This window comes from Euprymna scolopes, chromosome 13, assembly GCF_053919585.1.
Source record: "Euprymna scolopes isolate OS-2025 chromosome 13, ASM5391958v1, whole genome shotgun sequence".
NCBI lineage: Eukaryota > Metazoa > Mollusca > Cephalopoda > Sepiida > Sepiolidae > Euprymna > Euprymna scolopes.
In genome coordinates this window covers 43358523-43373772 of record NC_136494.1, presented here as the reverse complement: position 1 = coordinate 43373772, position 15250 = coordinate 43358523, and the positions used below count along the sequence as shown (strand labels likewise).

Below are 15250 nucleotides of genomic sequence, written 5' to 3'. Positions count from 1 at the left end.
TTCCTTTCATGTATATAATCAATATTTCATTTCTTTTCATGTATATAATCAATATTTCATGTATATAATCAATATTTCATGTATATAATCAATATTTCATTTCATAAATTATACAATAATTGTTTCTGCTGTCTAACACTTAACATTTAAAAAGGTTTACCTTGTTTCGATCTCATAATTTTTCTACATGTATTGTTTGTAATAGAAACAAAATCCTGTATATATTGTTCAAATAAAAAAGAATTGTTTATTATTTAAAGAAACCGTTCTGTTTATATGGTATATTTTTTCTGCTTACTTAAAACTATCAATTTCGGAAAAACCGTGTACATTTTGATATAGTAACGTACATATGACTACAGGAATTTAGTTCCCTTTAAGTGATAGAGGGTTCGAGAGTTTTTTGCCACCTTAACCCCAGTCTTACCAACAAAAATACCATGCCCTGAATAATACTCTGAAAAATACCCTGAACATATACTCTGCCCGCCAGCTTTGTCTACACGAGCCAAACGATACTGCCCCCACTCTCACTCACAAAATGGCATGTCAATTCCAAAAGCCGTTCTTGGGGGGCGGGGGTCTATTCTGAAAGCAGTTATTAACATGATGTGGTTGGGGTTGGCCAACAACAAAAACAACAACAGCCATACTTTACATTTTTAGTTGGGTGGGGATGCATGCTACCACCAGGCAACGCCAGTTAACAGGTTCTGCTAGTATATATATATATATATATATATATATAAAGTGGGTGAGAGAGAGACAGAGGAAAGAGAGGTAGAGAGACTGTTCATTACAGAAATGCGCTTTATCTAGTATTTTTTTTTTTACATACGCATCACCACTTATCAAGGCCAAGAGGTCACTCAAGGATAAGGGTTAAAGAGTGTACTGTAGAAATTGGACAATATAGTAATCATTAGTAATGAAAATTTGGTAAATTTGATAACTTATATAGAACGGCTCATCAAGAACTTATTTACATTAGACTTGAACACAACCATATTGTAGTCAGCCGGAAAGCAGGAAAACGGAAGACAATTCCACAGGCGTGCAGTTCTAAGAAAGAAGCTTTGTTCATGGAATCTACGTTTAGGTTTAGGCACAGATAAAGAGTGGGGGGAATTATTGATAGTGTTTACAGCTAGACGAGTGTTTCTTGTGAAAGTTTGGCGAGGGGGGACCATAGATTGAAGCTCTGTCGAACACCTTCCATGAAAATAACGATACATCAGAGACAAACTCGCAACATCTCTTCTGTGAGATAGAGGCTGCAAGGAAGAGAAAAGGACATCTCCCACGAGGCTACGAAGTCTATCCTGAACTCTATCAAGGCAGGACAAGTCCTTTCTAGCAGCTCCTGCCCAGATGTGGCAACAATACTCCATCCTTGGACGTACCTGGCTCTTATATAGATAGAGAATAGCATCAGCAGTGAGATATTTACCGGATCGATAGAAAGACCCCACCATTTTTCCAGCGGCCTTGGCAACAGATTTGATGTATGTGTTCCATTTAAGATCAGGAGTAAAGGTCAAGCCCAGAAGCTTGTCAAAACTTGAGGCCTCCTGAAGATGAGAGCCATTCATTTCAATTGATGCCAGAAGTGGATCAGAATGTTGATGATGTAAAGAGAGAAGCTTGGTTTTAGATGCATTAAAAGTAACCAGCCACTCCTTTCCCCATTGTACTACGTGCTCAAGATCAGAGGAGAGAGAATTGGAGAGAACTTGGTCGTTTACTGTCTTAGATGTGCTACCATAAATGGTAGTGTCATCAGCATAAATGTCTACAAATGATGTAAGGATGTGATTTGGAAGATCATTAATGTAGATCAGGAAAAGAGTTGGGCCCTGGATGGACCCCTGAGGGACACCGGCATTAATACTGTGAGCTTCTGATTTTTGCCCCTCAACTACTACTCTTATGAACCTATCAGAAAGAAATGATTTAATAATTGAGAAGACATTTCCAGCTATACCATAGCTAGAGATCTTATGAAGTAAACCTTTATGCCATACCCTATCATATGTCAAGAGCAATTGCCCTAGAAAGGTGGCCTCCGTCGAGAGATTTGCTAATCTCATGAGATATAACTGTAAGCACATCTGCTGTAGATCTAGCAGAACGGAAACCATATTGAGTGTCACTAAGAAGGTTATTTTTGTTGAGATGGTTGATTACTTCTGTATTTAACACAGATTCCAACAACTTACTCATGACGCACAGGAGACTTATTGGCCTGTACTGAGAGGGGGATGAGCGATCACCTGAATTCTTAAATACAGGGCATACTGATGAAATTTTCCAGGGAGATGGGAAACTATTCTCCTTAAGACAAACGTTTAAACAGTTTTGTAAGTATGGGCGCTAGTTCAGGTTGAAGTTTTTTGAGTACTATAATTGGAATACCGTCAGGGCCAGTTGCTTTACTGGAATCAAGGTTTTTAATTAGCTTGCCAACATCACGTACAGATATATGTATATCACATAGCGTGTTTTCTGATACAGGAGGAAATATTGGGGGTTGGCGGCCTTGGTCGCAAAGGGTAGAATTAGCTGCAAAGTTCTTGACAAAGAGTTTGGCTTTGTCTGATGCTGACGAAATTACCTCAGGTCCATTGATAATAGTTGGGATGGAGCACACGCTTCTGTTCAGGATTCTGTTTGCTATTTGCCAAAACTGGTGGGAACCAAGCCGCTGCTCAGCTACTTTGGACTTAACAGATTGAGCATACAACTCTCTTGCGTTCTTTATTACTTTCTTACAATGGTTGCTGGCAGTCCTGAAAGCGGCTTTAGTTTCCATACATCTATTACGTTGGAAGCAGTGGAAAAAGTGATTTCTGTGCGCAATGGCAGCAGCACATTCTGGAGAGAACCATGGCTGGCTGTTAGGTTTTTGCTGAAACTTTTTCGAGGGTATGAAACGGTCAATACCTACAATTAACGATTCCGTCAGGCCTAATACTATAGAGGACACATCCTTTTTAAACATGGAATGCAGAGGTAGATCAGATATAAATGTACGGAAGCTATCCCAGTCAGCCTTAGTGTATCGATATACTGTACGATGGAGAGGAACGTCTGGGGACATATTACATTTCATTTTTATCTTAATTGATACAACAGAGTGGTCGGAAGATCCAAGAGGCGGCAGAACAGAAACTGAACATAGTTCAGGGCAAGTTGTGAGAAAAAGGTCTAGTAGGCTCGCATACTGGCCGTCATTGTCGGGCACACGGGTGGGTTCCTGAACAATCTGAGTGAGGTCATAGGCAATGGAGAAATCATGACAGAACCTCCCCTCATCATCGGTCTTGTTTGAGTGGGTCAACCATTCCACGTTGTGAACATTGAAGTCTCCACATACGTGAATGTTAGCTGAAGGATAAGCAGATAGGACTTGGTCAATTTTCTCAGATATGCTTTGAAAGATAGTAACTCCGCTGTTGTGGGGGCGATAGAGAGTAAATATAAATGCAGTAGTGTGAGCTAAAGCAACCCGGAAGCACATATAGGGTAAGTTAGGATCTTCCCTGGAGATGTCCCTACCGCATGGAAAGCTATCTTTTATATAGGCACATATTCCATGCCCATGGCGATCTTGGGGGTCAGATTTAGAAGTTAAGTTAGAGTATCCTTTAATTGCGAACTCTTCTAGGGAAATAGCCTGTCCAATGCCAGTTTCACTTAAAAATAAAAGGTCTTGTTTAGTCTCCTGTAATTGGGTTTCAACCTCTGGAAGGTTAGAACGTAGACCCCTGATGTTGGGGAAAGAGACATGGTAGTAGGGGTCTACGTTGGAAGTTGGAGAACCGGGTTTAATCGTGTATTTTTTCTTGAAACATGTCATGATGAAATTTTGGAATTTGTGGACTAGGTCGTCAGATTTACTTAGAGCAGGACAGAGAGGGGAAACTAAGAGAGAAAAAGAAACAAAGAATTCTTTTTTTATTTGTAGCTAATGATAAGGTAAAGCCATAACAATTACCCACTAGTATGGCATCGAGAGGCCCCACCAGAAGCTACTGCATTTGAACCGTTATGTATTTTGAATGTCAAAACACATATTTTAATAATAAAAAGTGACATAAAAAACACTAAGTTAATGCAAGTGTAACACCAAAATTTCAATAACTACAAAAATAAATTTGTTAAATGTCTAATGTATAAAATTGAGTCAGTCGGATTTTTCAATCTATATCTAAATAGGAATGAATCTACCAAGTCGATATTTGATTCTGACAAGGCAGTCACTTTTGAAAGTTATCATTTTATGTTCTTTGCTATGAAAAATTGAACTTCAAATCGATTTCATCAATTACATATTCTATATAACCTGATAAATCTTTCAGAAATAGCTACAAAGATTCACCGTCCACTTTTGTTGGATTTTTAACATAAATGATTAGGAGTGAATGTTTTCTATTCGTGATTTCATTGATATTTGTGTTTCTTTCATTACCTTAACTTTCTTAATCCAGTTTTTTATATCGATATGAATTATTCATTTCTTTTAAATTACTGCATTCGTATTTGTATCAATATGCAAGAATTAATTTCATTCTAATGTATGCTTTTATATGTAAGTTCTACAGCAAATAAACATAATTTATATTCTGAAAAAAAGTGATTTAAAATCTTTTTTTTACCCAAAAAAATAAAGTATTACTGGAATTGATCGGACTATTGTTCTCACCGTGAGTGTTATTTCTGTAACGTTTTGGTCGCATTGTCCTTCAACCGTCCTTGGGCATGTTGGTTGTTGTTAAGAAAAGAAAAGAGAAAGCCTGCTGGCTCCGTAGATATTTTTGTATGCTGTGAATAAGTTTCTATTTTATGGTCATTGTTTCAAATTTGTGAAAAAAATTGGTTCATAAAGGGGAGGCAACTTTAATAAAGATCGACAGGGGATGATCTCCCTTTTATCGGCGAAATTTTAAGGGTGTATAATGGTTTTTTTTTCTACAATTAGAGGGTCCCAAATGCTACTAAACTCTAGTCTGCTTAGTAATTTTTCTTTCTTAAGCATATGTGATGCCTCCTTCAGTTGTCTTACTCTCTTGTATTTTTGCATCCCTGTCAATTATTTTGTCCTCGTTCCACAAAGGAACATGTGTTGCTTTTTCTTCCCATATCTGATCAGCTAAGTATGTTGATTGGCTGTAGAAATTTACGTTAAAATGGCTGTTGGGTAGGGTGTAAATAAAGTAAAAATTGCCTCTGGACTTTCAAGTGTTTTTAATGAGTCTAAACAAGTAAATAGGTGAAATATACCACATATATATATATATATATATATATATATATATATATATATATATATATATATATATATATATATATATATATATATATATATATATAAGAAATTATCATTTCGCATGCCTTTAGGTTTCAACTAAATTTGATTCAGTCTTTTACTTTATATATGAAATTATTAACTCCAATAATTTATTTTTCTTGTTCCAGGGTACTTGTGTAAAGCCTTCAGAATGTCCCTGCCGGTATGGACAATCATGGAAAGCATCTGGAATGACAATAAAAATTGGTTGTAAAGAACTGTAAGATTTTTTAAAAATTGTTTTTGAAACGAATACAAGAACATTTTAAAGGAAACGTTTTAGATTGGAACAGTTTACTAAGCCTTGTAAATTTCATATTGTTCTAAAGCTTAAGTAGTAAAACTAATCTTCATTTTATTTATGAAGTCGTTTATGTGTGCTGATATGTTCTGTTTCATCATATCCGATGCCAATGTACATTTCACCACGTATTTCTCTTCTGGCAAAATAAAAGATGGGCATTTTTTAAACTAGTTGATTTGAAACGTTTAACCAGAAAATGCTCAAGACGAAGCAAAAGTAAAATCTTTTTTTCACGTTTTCAATTCTTTTATGTTGGGCACAGCAGCACTGAAAACCTGAAAAAGGCAAAATACACCTAACATGTCTGGAGTAACTTTCTTGAAGGAGTGAACAGAAAAGTAGAGGCTAACAAATATTTAAGTCCCTCAATTTTTTTATCATACAATGCAAAAGTATGAAGCATTCAGCTTTAAGCAAAAGAACCAAATGCTTCCACCTGGATAATGATCTGTCTAGTTTTACGAAGTACAGATTTTAGGAAAATAGAGTATTAGTTTCCAAAGCCCAACAAGGAAATAATACAGCATGTTTCTTTTAGTTCTCAAGAAGACGGACTATTCCATTCCATTCTAACTTTGAGAGAAATAAATACCTAAGTAGTGATTCCATATTTCAAGATGGAAACTTTCAGAACTGCTTACCACACCTTGAGGTTATTGTATGATTACTGTCAATCTGAAGGATATTTATTTACATGTTTCTATTTTGGCCGAAAATTTATATGGTTTTCCATTTAAGAGAATCACTAGTGTTTCAAAATTATGCCATTCAGATTGGCAAATGCTCTAGGGTGTTTATAAAAATAATGTCTTCTCAGGGAGATTTCTAAGGTCCCGATAAGTAAATATTTTATGTACTGAGATGATTGGATAATTAGAAATCGGGATCAGCAGTCAACAATCAAGTTTGATTTCAATCTTCTCTAAAGTTTGGAGTTGTTTATAAGTACTCAGAAACTTCGGCTATTACCATCAGAGGAGAGTGTACTTATTCGAGGAGGGAATAATTTATGCATCAGAGGAAAAATTTCAAAAATGTGTTCATCAGATAAATTTCAGTTTGGACACAAATTTCAGACTTCTAAGTTTAATGACTGCATATATAGATATGATTCATCAGGCACATTTGCATATGAAACCAATCTAATTTTTTCTTTGATCATGATTAATCCCCATTGTCAGTTGAGTTGAGAAATTTTCCAATGAGCAGCAGTTCACATTCTTTTTGTACAGCTAACATTCCGGGAAGAAGAATATCAAGAGATCAAGCATAGAACAGAGTTTGGGTCTCATTATAGTGAACTTGATTTTGCATAGGTTCAAGCATCAAAACGTTGATCTTTTTACTACTCTGTGGAAGAAAAAGGATGGAAACGTTTTTCTCACTTTATCCAATGGATGCTGCATATGCTTCAGATGCTCTAAGCGTGAATTGGATAGGAATGTATGACTATGCAGTCCCTTCTCCAATGTTGATTCATCAATTCCTTAGAAAAAGCATCATATAAAAGGTGTATGCCATCAAATATATGAATATTGTATTGAACGAGGTATCGACCCGTATTCGGCTTCTATAAAGAACATCATGGAATGTTTTGTTCAAACGATTAGAGTTTACAAAGCTTCAACTATTGCAATAGTGTTAGCAGCTATTCACTCAGGTGGGAATAGAAGTTCTATAAACCTTTTGTCAAATTTTGTTAAAGGTATTTTTAAGACTGTTCCGACTTAAATGAGACTTAATTTTATTCTAATGATTCTCAATAAACATCTCTTTGAACACTTAGATTCTGTGTTATTAAAATTCTTGTCTTGGAAGATAGTATATATATATATATATATATATATATATATATATATATATATATATATATATATATATATAGTGGTTTTAACTTCTGCTGCTAAAGTGAGCTAAATGCTTTATAAATTAGGGAGTCAACTCCTGTTCAACTTCTGCAAATTCTTTTTTAAATTGCTGAAGTCATCTTAGTTTATTATTTAGTGAATAATTTCTACATGAATTTATGTATACTATGAAACTTCGGATCAATTACATCTGAAGAGTTTTTGGATTCCAAGTGATGTTACTTGGGGGAAAGCGAATTTTGCAAGAGCGGCCATCTTAGGATTAGTTGGAATTGCAAAAGTTCTTTTCTCTTCTGTTACTTCTGTGACAAATTCTATTCATTGCATTAGTTATACCAATAACTATAGATATTGTGTTAACGAAGGGATTTTAGAGGAAAACCCCTCTTTATGATAGATCTATACTTATTGCATACTTCCCTCACCCCTTCTCAAGAGTTCCTAATTATAGAGTTCCTCCTTACAGCAGGAAAGTTCTCGGATAAGGGGATAATTAAAAGTTATATCATTCTCAGATGGTTTTAACTAAAATTGAGTATAATTGCATTGGTTATACAGAGAAAGATAGATACACCCCTTCTCATGTTCCCAATATCATAAAACAACTTGGACACCTCCAAGACATGTCAGCCTAATCTTATCCCTGCTATATGAATTAAGAAGTGCTCAGCTGAGTTTCCAAACTCTACAACAAATGCCTTGCTGAATCTTGCTTCCCTGATAACTAGAAAATTGCCTCTGTGATACCAGTGTACAAAAATTCTGATGAAAGAACTGACCTGCTCAATTATCACCCTATCAGTCTCCTCCTCCTTTTTGCTAAAATTTTTGATCAATCAAGCACTAGTCGACCACCTCATAAAAGTTAATCTTCTCTCTGACTGACAGTATAGATTTAGGCAAGTCTGTTCTACTACGGTCATCTCTGAACGTATATATCATGCACTGGATAAGATGGGGAAAGTTAGGGCTGTAGCCCTTGATATATCCAAAGCCTTTGACAAAGTCTGACATAAAGGGATTTGATAAAAAATTAAATAATACGGTATTACTATAAAGATACTAAATACAATGAGATCTTTCTTAGAAAAGGTGAAAATCCAGGTGGTATTTGATGGACGTACATCCAACTAGCATAATATTAATGTGAGAGTGCTTCAAGGATTGATTATTGGATCTTTATTATTGCTAATATTCATAAACGACCTCCTTGATAACATTGTGTCTGCGATGGGTATATTTGCTGATAATACAATGCTCTATAATAAGCATGAGGGCAAAATGAATGTGTAATATCAAAGACAATGGCAGAATCCTTAGAAAACGATCTCCAATCTGTAGTGAAATGGGGCCATAAAAATGGATGGTAACATTTAATGCTACCAAAACTAAGCCTTTTTTAAACAATTACAAAAAGCTTTTGCAACCACTGATAGCCATGACTAATAACACCATATCTGAGAGCTTTTCTTTCAAACTCCTCAACTTCACAGGCAACATGAATTGGAACAAACAGATTGAAGACATTGCAAAGGCTACTGCAAAGAAAATGGCTTCCTTCTACTGTGTTACCTGAGAGTATTCTGGTTTCTAGAAAATTACCATTCACGCATACATTGAGTTTTGTTATCACGTCTGAGATGGTGCATCCACCACTAGTCTCTCCCTCTTGAACGGGATCCAAAAAAGAGTCTCCAATAGGTCCTGTACTGTCAACTAAGCTCCAACGCCTGTCCCATCGCAGCAATGTTGCATCGCTGTGCCTGTTTTACAAGTATTTTAATGAAATGTGCTCTGATGAACTCATTGCATTTGTATCTTTTCGATCTACATACCCCCCCCCGACAAACTCATTTAACAACAAAATTCCACCCCTTTACTGTAGACGTCCCTAAATGCTAGAAAGTCTTCTACTCTAATATCTTTTTCTTCTGAACTGCTGGACTTTGGAGTTCACTCCCTATTACGTACCTCCTTGACTGTACTAACATACAGGAGTTTAAATGTAATGTAAACCGACATCGTTCTCATCTCTTTACATAGTTCCCTGTAAATTTGGTCCCAACTAGTAGCGCCTTACATCCAAGTGGCAACATGCTTTGTTTGGAGGTGAACATGAGTAAAAAAAAAGGTACTCATGCATCTTGTGACCTGGATTTCTGTGACGTTGGTTCGGGCTTAACTAGCAGCTGACAAGAACTGGCAGAACAAGTCGAGTGAAATAAAAGATGCCAAGAAACATAATTAACAAAATTTATTACCAAAAAATAAAAACAAACATTACAAAAAATAGCAAAAAATCTACCCTAAGTTCAATAAATATTTATTATTATTATTTTTTAACTTTCAAGAATTGTTAGCAAAAATGTGTGAATGTTTTTGTGAAAGTTTATGCTGTTTCTTTTTTTACATTTATTTCAAGAAAAGTTTCAATATTTTACATTTTTTTGTAGATTTTTTGTGGTGGCAATTTCGTGTGTTTACAAATAAATAAATTTTAAAATCTTGAATATTTCCACTTTAGACCTCAAAAAATGTTCCGGTATACATAGGACCAACTGTCTGCATTAAGCATTAGTGCACCTCCAAGCTTACATACGCCCGTTTCTTGATAGAACAATTTCTCTCTTGGCAATAAATTAACGTTTGTTCAGTAGTATCTTAGAGTTTACAGTGTTTGCCATTTTTGTATGTGAATATAAAATAAAACTTTTTCTTCATATTTAGTCGTCTGCTTCCATTTCAAAATTCCAATTTTCATTGGCTAATCAAACGCCCAACCAAATGATTTGATAAATAAAAATTTAAACACCCTAAACATTTCTTAAATGCTTTATTTACAAAAAAAAACAAACTATTTTTTCCCCCTAGTAGTGTTTTAACATTTGATCAACGCTAAGGTTTTATTCATTTTACTGTATTGAAATATTTTCTGAAGGCTTCAAGCATTCGTTTATTTTTTCTTTATATGTTGATTCCAAATATCGTATCACTTTTCACTAGGATGGTTCAATTCTAAAATATAATTCATATATATGAGGAGATCAAAGAAGTATTGAAGGATTCGTTAAAGAGATATCAAGGCAATAAAAAGCTTACCATTCGAAGTGGAGCTTAGCCACAAGAGATAAAAATATCAAATATTTATTTATCAAACTACATTATTGCTTATGTGATGTAGAGTTCTGAAAATATTTAGGTAATCCCTCTTCAGATAAATAAATTTCTGTATTTACTTATCTTTCCGATATGGAAAGATCAATTTTTAATGCAGAGAATCCAGTTTCCCAAAAAGGGGGAACTTTGCATCGAGGACAAAAACATGTGTATAATCCCGTTGGCACTTCTTCATAACTAGATCATCTTAGTGATATTGATTCAAAATGAACAATCCGACGCTTAAAATCATTTGAATGTTAAGAATATATAATTAGTTCCAAACTTTTCAGCCATTAAAGCAAGTTTTTCTCATTTCTGGAAAACGCACTCAAATTGACTCCTTTTTATTGCAAATATCTTAACTTCAGTGATAACGTTTATTATTTGTAGCTGCATAAAAGCACAGTTATGCAAAATTTATCAGGTTGTCATATTTGCTGTACAAATTTCATTCATTATATTAAGTTTATAGCTACAGATTTTTTTTATTAATATTTCAGCAACTGCAACGGTGGAATATGGAAGGATGAAAACGTCAAAGATTGCCCAGGTAAATATTCTGTGAAGTCTTTCATAATTTAGATCTTTTTGTTAGATTGCAGACTTCAGTTGAAAAGGTCATTGAAAAGAAAAAAAAAACAAATCATTAAATATTTCCTTTGTTAATTTATGATATTTATAAAATGTCATTTATGATTAATATTATTTATGATACCTATAAAATGTCGGATCTTGTTAAATTTAGGTTAACAAGTTCAATTTCTTGTTTAATATTTGTTCTCGAAACGAAAGTATTTACAAATTTTGAAATACTAGATATATGTATCTGATAGAGAAGAAACGTGATATATATGAAACTAATGCATTCAGCATTACCCCAAAATGAAAGTGACCCTTACATATTAAAAGATGAATGCAAAATATGTTGTATATAAATTTGTTATTTTAAACAGTTTCCTAAAGTGCAAAAGTTAAAAAGATTTTTACCTCATTATTCTTGCAATTCTATTGCAAATCCCCAAAAGCAAACAATCAGGATGAATAATTATTATCATATAATTCATCATAAAGTTTTAGCCTAGAAAAGTTTTATTCATGCTTTTTCTTCTTCTGTATAAAGTGCAGTCACTTTTCCCCTTTGACTTAAGTGGATTTTCTAATATGAGATACGTAATTAATTCTGGCTGTCATTCGTGAATACAGTTGCTATATCTGGAGAGGTGCAACTCAGAACACTCTTTCCTGCCTTGACAGAATACAAAATCGGTTTCAGAATCTAGTAAGAGATGTCCTCTTCCCCCGCAGTTTGTTTCTCACAAAAGAGACGTTGTTAGTTTTTCTCTACTCTATCATTATTTTCATTGTAGGTGCTCGACTGAGCGCTAATCTTTGGTTTTCTCCCAGTAAAACATACACAGCAAAACCATGTCTATCTACAACAGCTGTAACTAATTTTTCTTTCTTCTGTGTACCTAAAATTAAATGGAATTTCCATGAACAGAGTTTCTTTCTATGAACTGTCTGTGGAACACAATAACATGGAGCTGTTTCCCAGTTGACATGGTCGTTTTCAAATCCAATGTTAACAAATTCTTGTTCAGCCTACAGCAGAAATGATCAAACATGATTTAGAATTTACAGAATATTTAATGTTAAAGCGAAAATACATTAAACATCTGTTGTTTTTCATTTGTCTCTTACAAATGTTGTCCAACGAGTTTTGTCCAGGTTGTCCTGAAGAGATGCTTTCTGTTTCAATACTTGCTGTGAAACAATGGAAGGTTTAGAAGTTAAGTAGGAGACTTGGAGGAATGTTATGTAAAAGCCAGAGTGAATGTTATCATGACCAAAGTGATGATCAATAGTTATAGTGTTGGAAAACCTTCAGAAAGAATAAATTTCCCCTGATCAGTTTGTAGAAAAGGAGTCAGAACTATTCTGTAATAAAAAAATAAAAACATGGATAGAGATAGGTTACTTTGGAAACCAATTTCTAAAAGCTGTCCAACATATGCCAGCATTTAAAACAGACGAACAGTTGTTGTTGTTGTTGTTGTTGTTGTTGTTGTTGTTGCTGTTATTGTTGTTGTTGATGATCATGATAATGATGACGATGACGATGATGATGATGATGACGATGATGATGGGACCTTTAGTTATCATTTCTTTATTTAGGCAACCAATACTGCCATTTAACTACATTAACTTTAAAAATCTTTTTCTAACTTTCAATGATTGTTGTATCTTTCAATTTAATTTATTGTTTAACATAGTTATCTAGCTATAAGTAATCTATATATATATAAAAGGCTAAATGTGTGTTAGTGTGTGCACATTTTTTGTATATTTGGCAAAGGCTTTTGGAGGGGGAGGGGCGCTCGATGAGGTCACTTATTCTTAAAACTTTTTATATACTACCTAGATTATAATATGTCCAATTTACAAAAGGAAGTCGCGTCTATCTTTTATTTGAGCAACTTTTACACACTATTTTGGTGCTATTTTCTGGTCTCCACATGTTTCTTTGGCTTTTTCGTATAAAAGTGAAACTGATTCGAAAAAAAATCAGGTCGCTTGCCTCCATGGCTAGCAGGTGTCGAAGGCAGTCAGCTTTGATCACTGTTGGGAATATCCCTTCATACCAGACAATTGCTATTCATTAAGACACTGACAGAGCTCCCACTCTTGTGGGAGCTGATTTCCTCCACCATGGCAAAAAGAACTGGCTTGCAGCCAAAGTTAAGTGTGTGGTTTCATTTCTTATCCTGCGTTAACTCATTCACTTTCATTTTCTGCATGTCAACTTTTTAATCGTTAAATTAGAACGCTTTTCACTTCCTGTCCTGTCGTGGTGGAGGGGTAAGATGTCAGGGTTTTTTCACTTTCACCTTTGCGTCAAGGCTTCGGATTCGAGCCTATCTGCCTACTTTTTTTTTTCTGAACACACACCTACAAACACCCAGGAAACGCCGGGCACCCACACTAGTCTATATATATAAAAGGCAAAATGTGTGTTTGTGTGTGCACATTTTGTGTATGCCAGCAAAGGTTTGGTGGGGGTGTCACTGTTTCTTAGAACTTTTTATATACTACCTAGATTATAATATCTATGATTCATGAAACGAGATCATGGGTATCTTTTATTTGGCCGACTTTTACAGGCTATTTTCATGATATTTTTTACTCTTCGCATGTTTGTTTGGCTTTTCCATATATAAGCGAAACTGAGTCTGTAGCAAAATGTCTTTCCCTGGCACTCGTGCCCTGGACGTCCAGAAAGCAATGAGGTTTTATCAATGCCGGCAAAACCCGTCACATCAGACAATTGCTATTCATTTGAACACTCCCCTTTTTATGGGGGGAAACAAACTGGCTTGCAACCAAAGTTAAGTTTCCCCTATCACGTGATATTTGACCTCATTAAATTTACGCACCTGTCACTTAACTTTTTAATCATTAAATTAAAACTATTTTCAGCTCCTGTCCCATTGTGGCCGAGCGGTAAGGTAGCAGGTTTTTTTCACACTTTCTTTTCCCCCTTTCTGTCAAGGGTTTGGGTTTGAGCCTACCTCCCTACCAAACATTTCTTTTATACCTGCAAACACCCGGGCAACGCCGGGTACACACGCTAGTCTATAATATATAAAAGGCAAAATGTGTGTTAGTGCGTGTGTGTGTGTGTTTGTATGTCTTGCAAAAACTTTTGACACACGCGACAGATTTTCACGAGATTAGAATTGTTTTGAAGCTCCTCCCTTTGGATGACAAATATCAAAAATTCATTATTGAGATGAGTATTATTTATTAATTTATTTATTGCATACTGTTATTCTCAACTTTCTTAATTGTTGTTTCACGACGTTTCAGCCAACTATTTCTTCGGGGTCTGTGGCGCAGTGGATAGAGAAGTTGAATCTGTATGGTTCCATGTGAGAATTGTCTGAAGATAGCGGTTTCAATCCTACTCAAAACCGGCCAGAGGCTTACTTGGCCAAAACGTGGTGAGACGACAACAACTATGGAAGACAGTAATTGCTGAGAATGCAGTTAGGAGATCCGGAGTTCCTATCCCATCGTTGTTACCACCTGACGAAGGCCAGAGGAATAGTTGGCCGAAACGTTGTGAAACAACAACTAAGAAAGATGAGGATGATAGTCCGCAATAAATAAATTAATAAATATTAAAAATTGGGTAAAAACCGTAATTCCTTCACCCTCAACTGGGCACTTTTCTACAAGGAGGGGTAACAAAAAATCGTTCCTTCATGACAATTTAACATGCATGTGCAAAAAAGGTTCTTTCTTTAAATATAAAAAAAACGACCCAATTTCACTGACGTTATCATCGCTCAGTCGGTTAAGTACAGCATCGTTATCTTAAGATTGCATGTTCGAGTCGAGATGTAAGATATTTTTTTTTCGATTTTGAAAGTTTTAATATTGAAACAGGTTTTTTTATGTCATTTTTTCGTTCTTTTTTTTTCATCACATTCCCTTTTTTTGTTTTTCCGATTTTTTAAAGAAGTTTTAACATCGTTTTTTTTATATAATATGTAAACAGGGTTATTG

The 15250-nt window shown here is 34.9% G+C and overlaps 1 protein-coding gene across 1 annotated transcript in view; it reads left to right on the top strand.

The window, feature by feature from the left end:
- Positions 1–15250, top strand: part of LOC145292235 (SCO-spondin-like) — a 94586-nt gene that overhangs the window by 24012 nt on the left and 55324 nt on the right. The window contains exons 7-8 of the mRNA XM_080138558.1: positions 5479–5570; positions 11182–11231. Coding sequence (XP_079994684.1) covers positions 5479–5570; positions 11182–11231 — 142 coding nt within the window. The remainder of the gene's footprint in view (positions 1–5478; positions 5571–11181; positions 11232–15250) is intronic.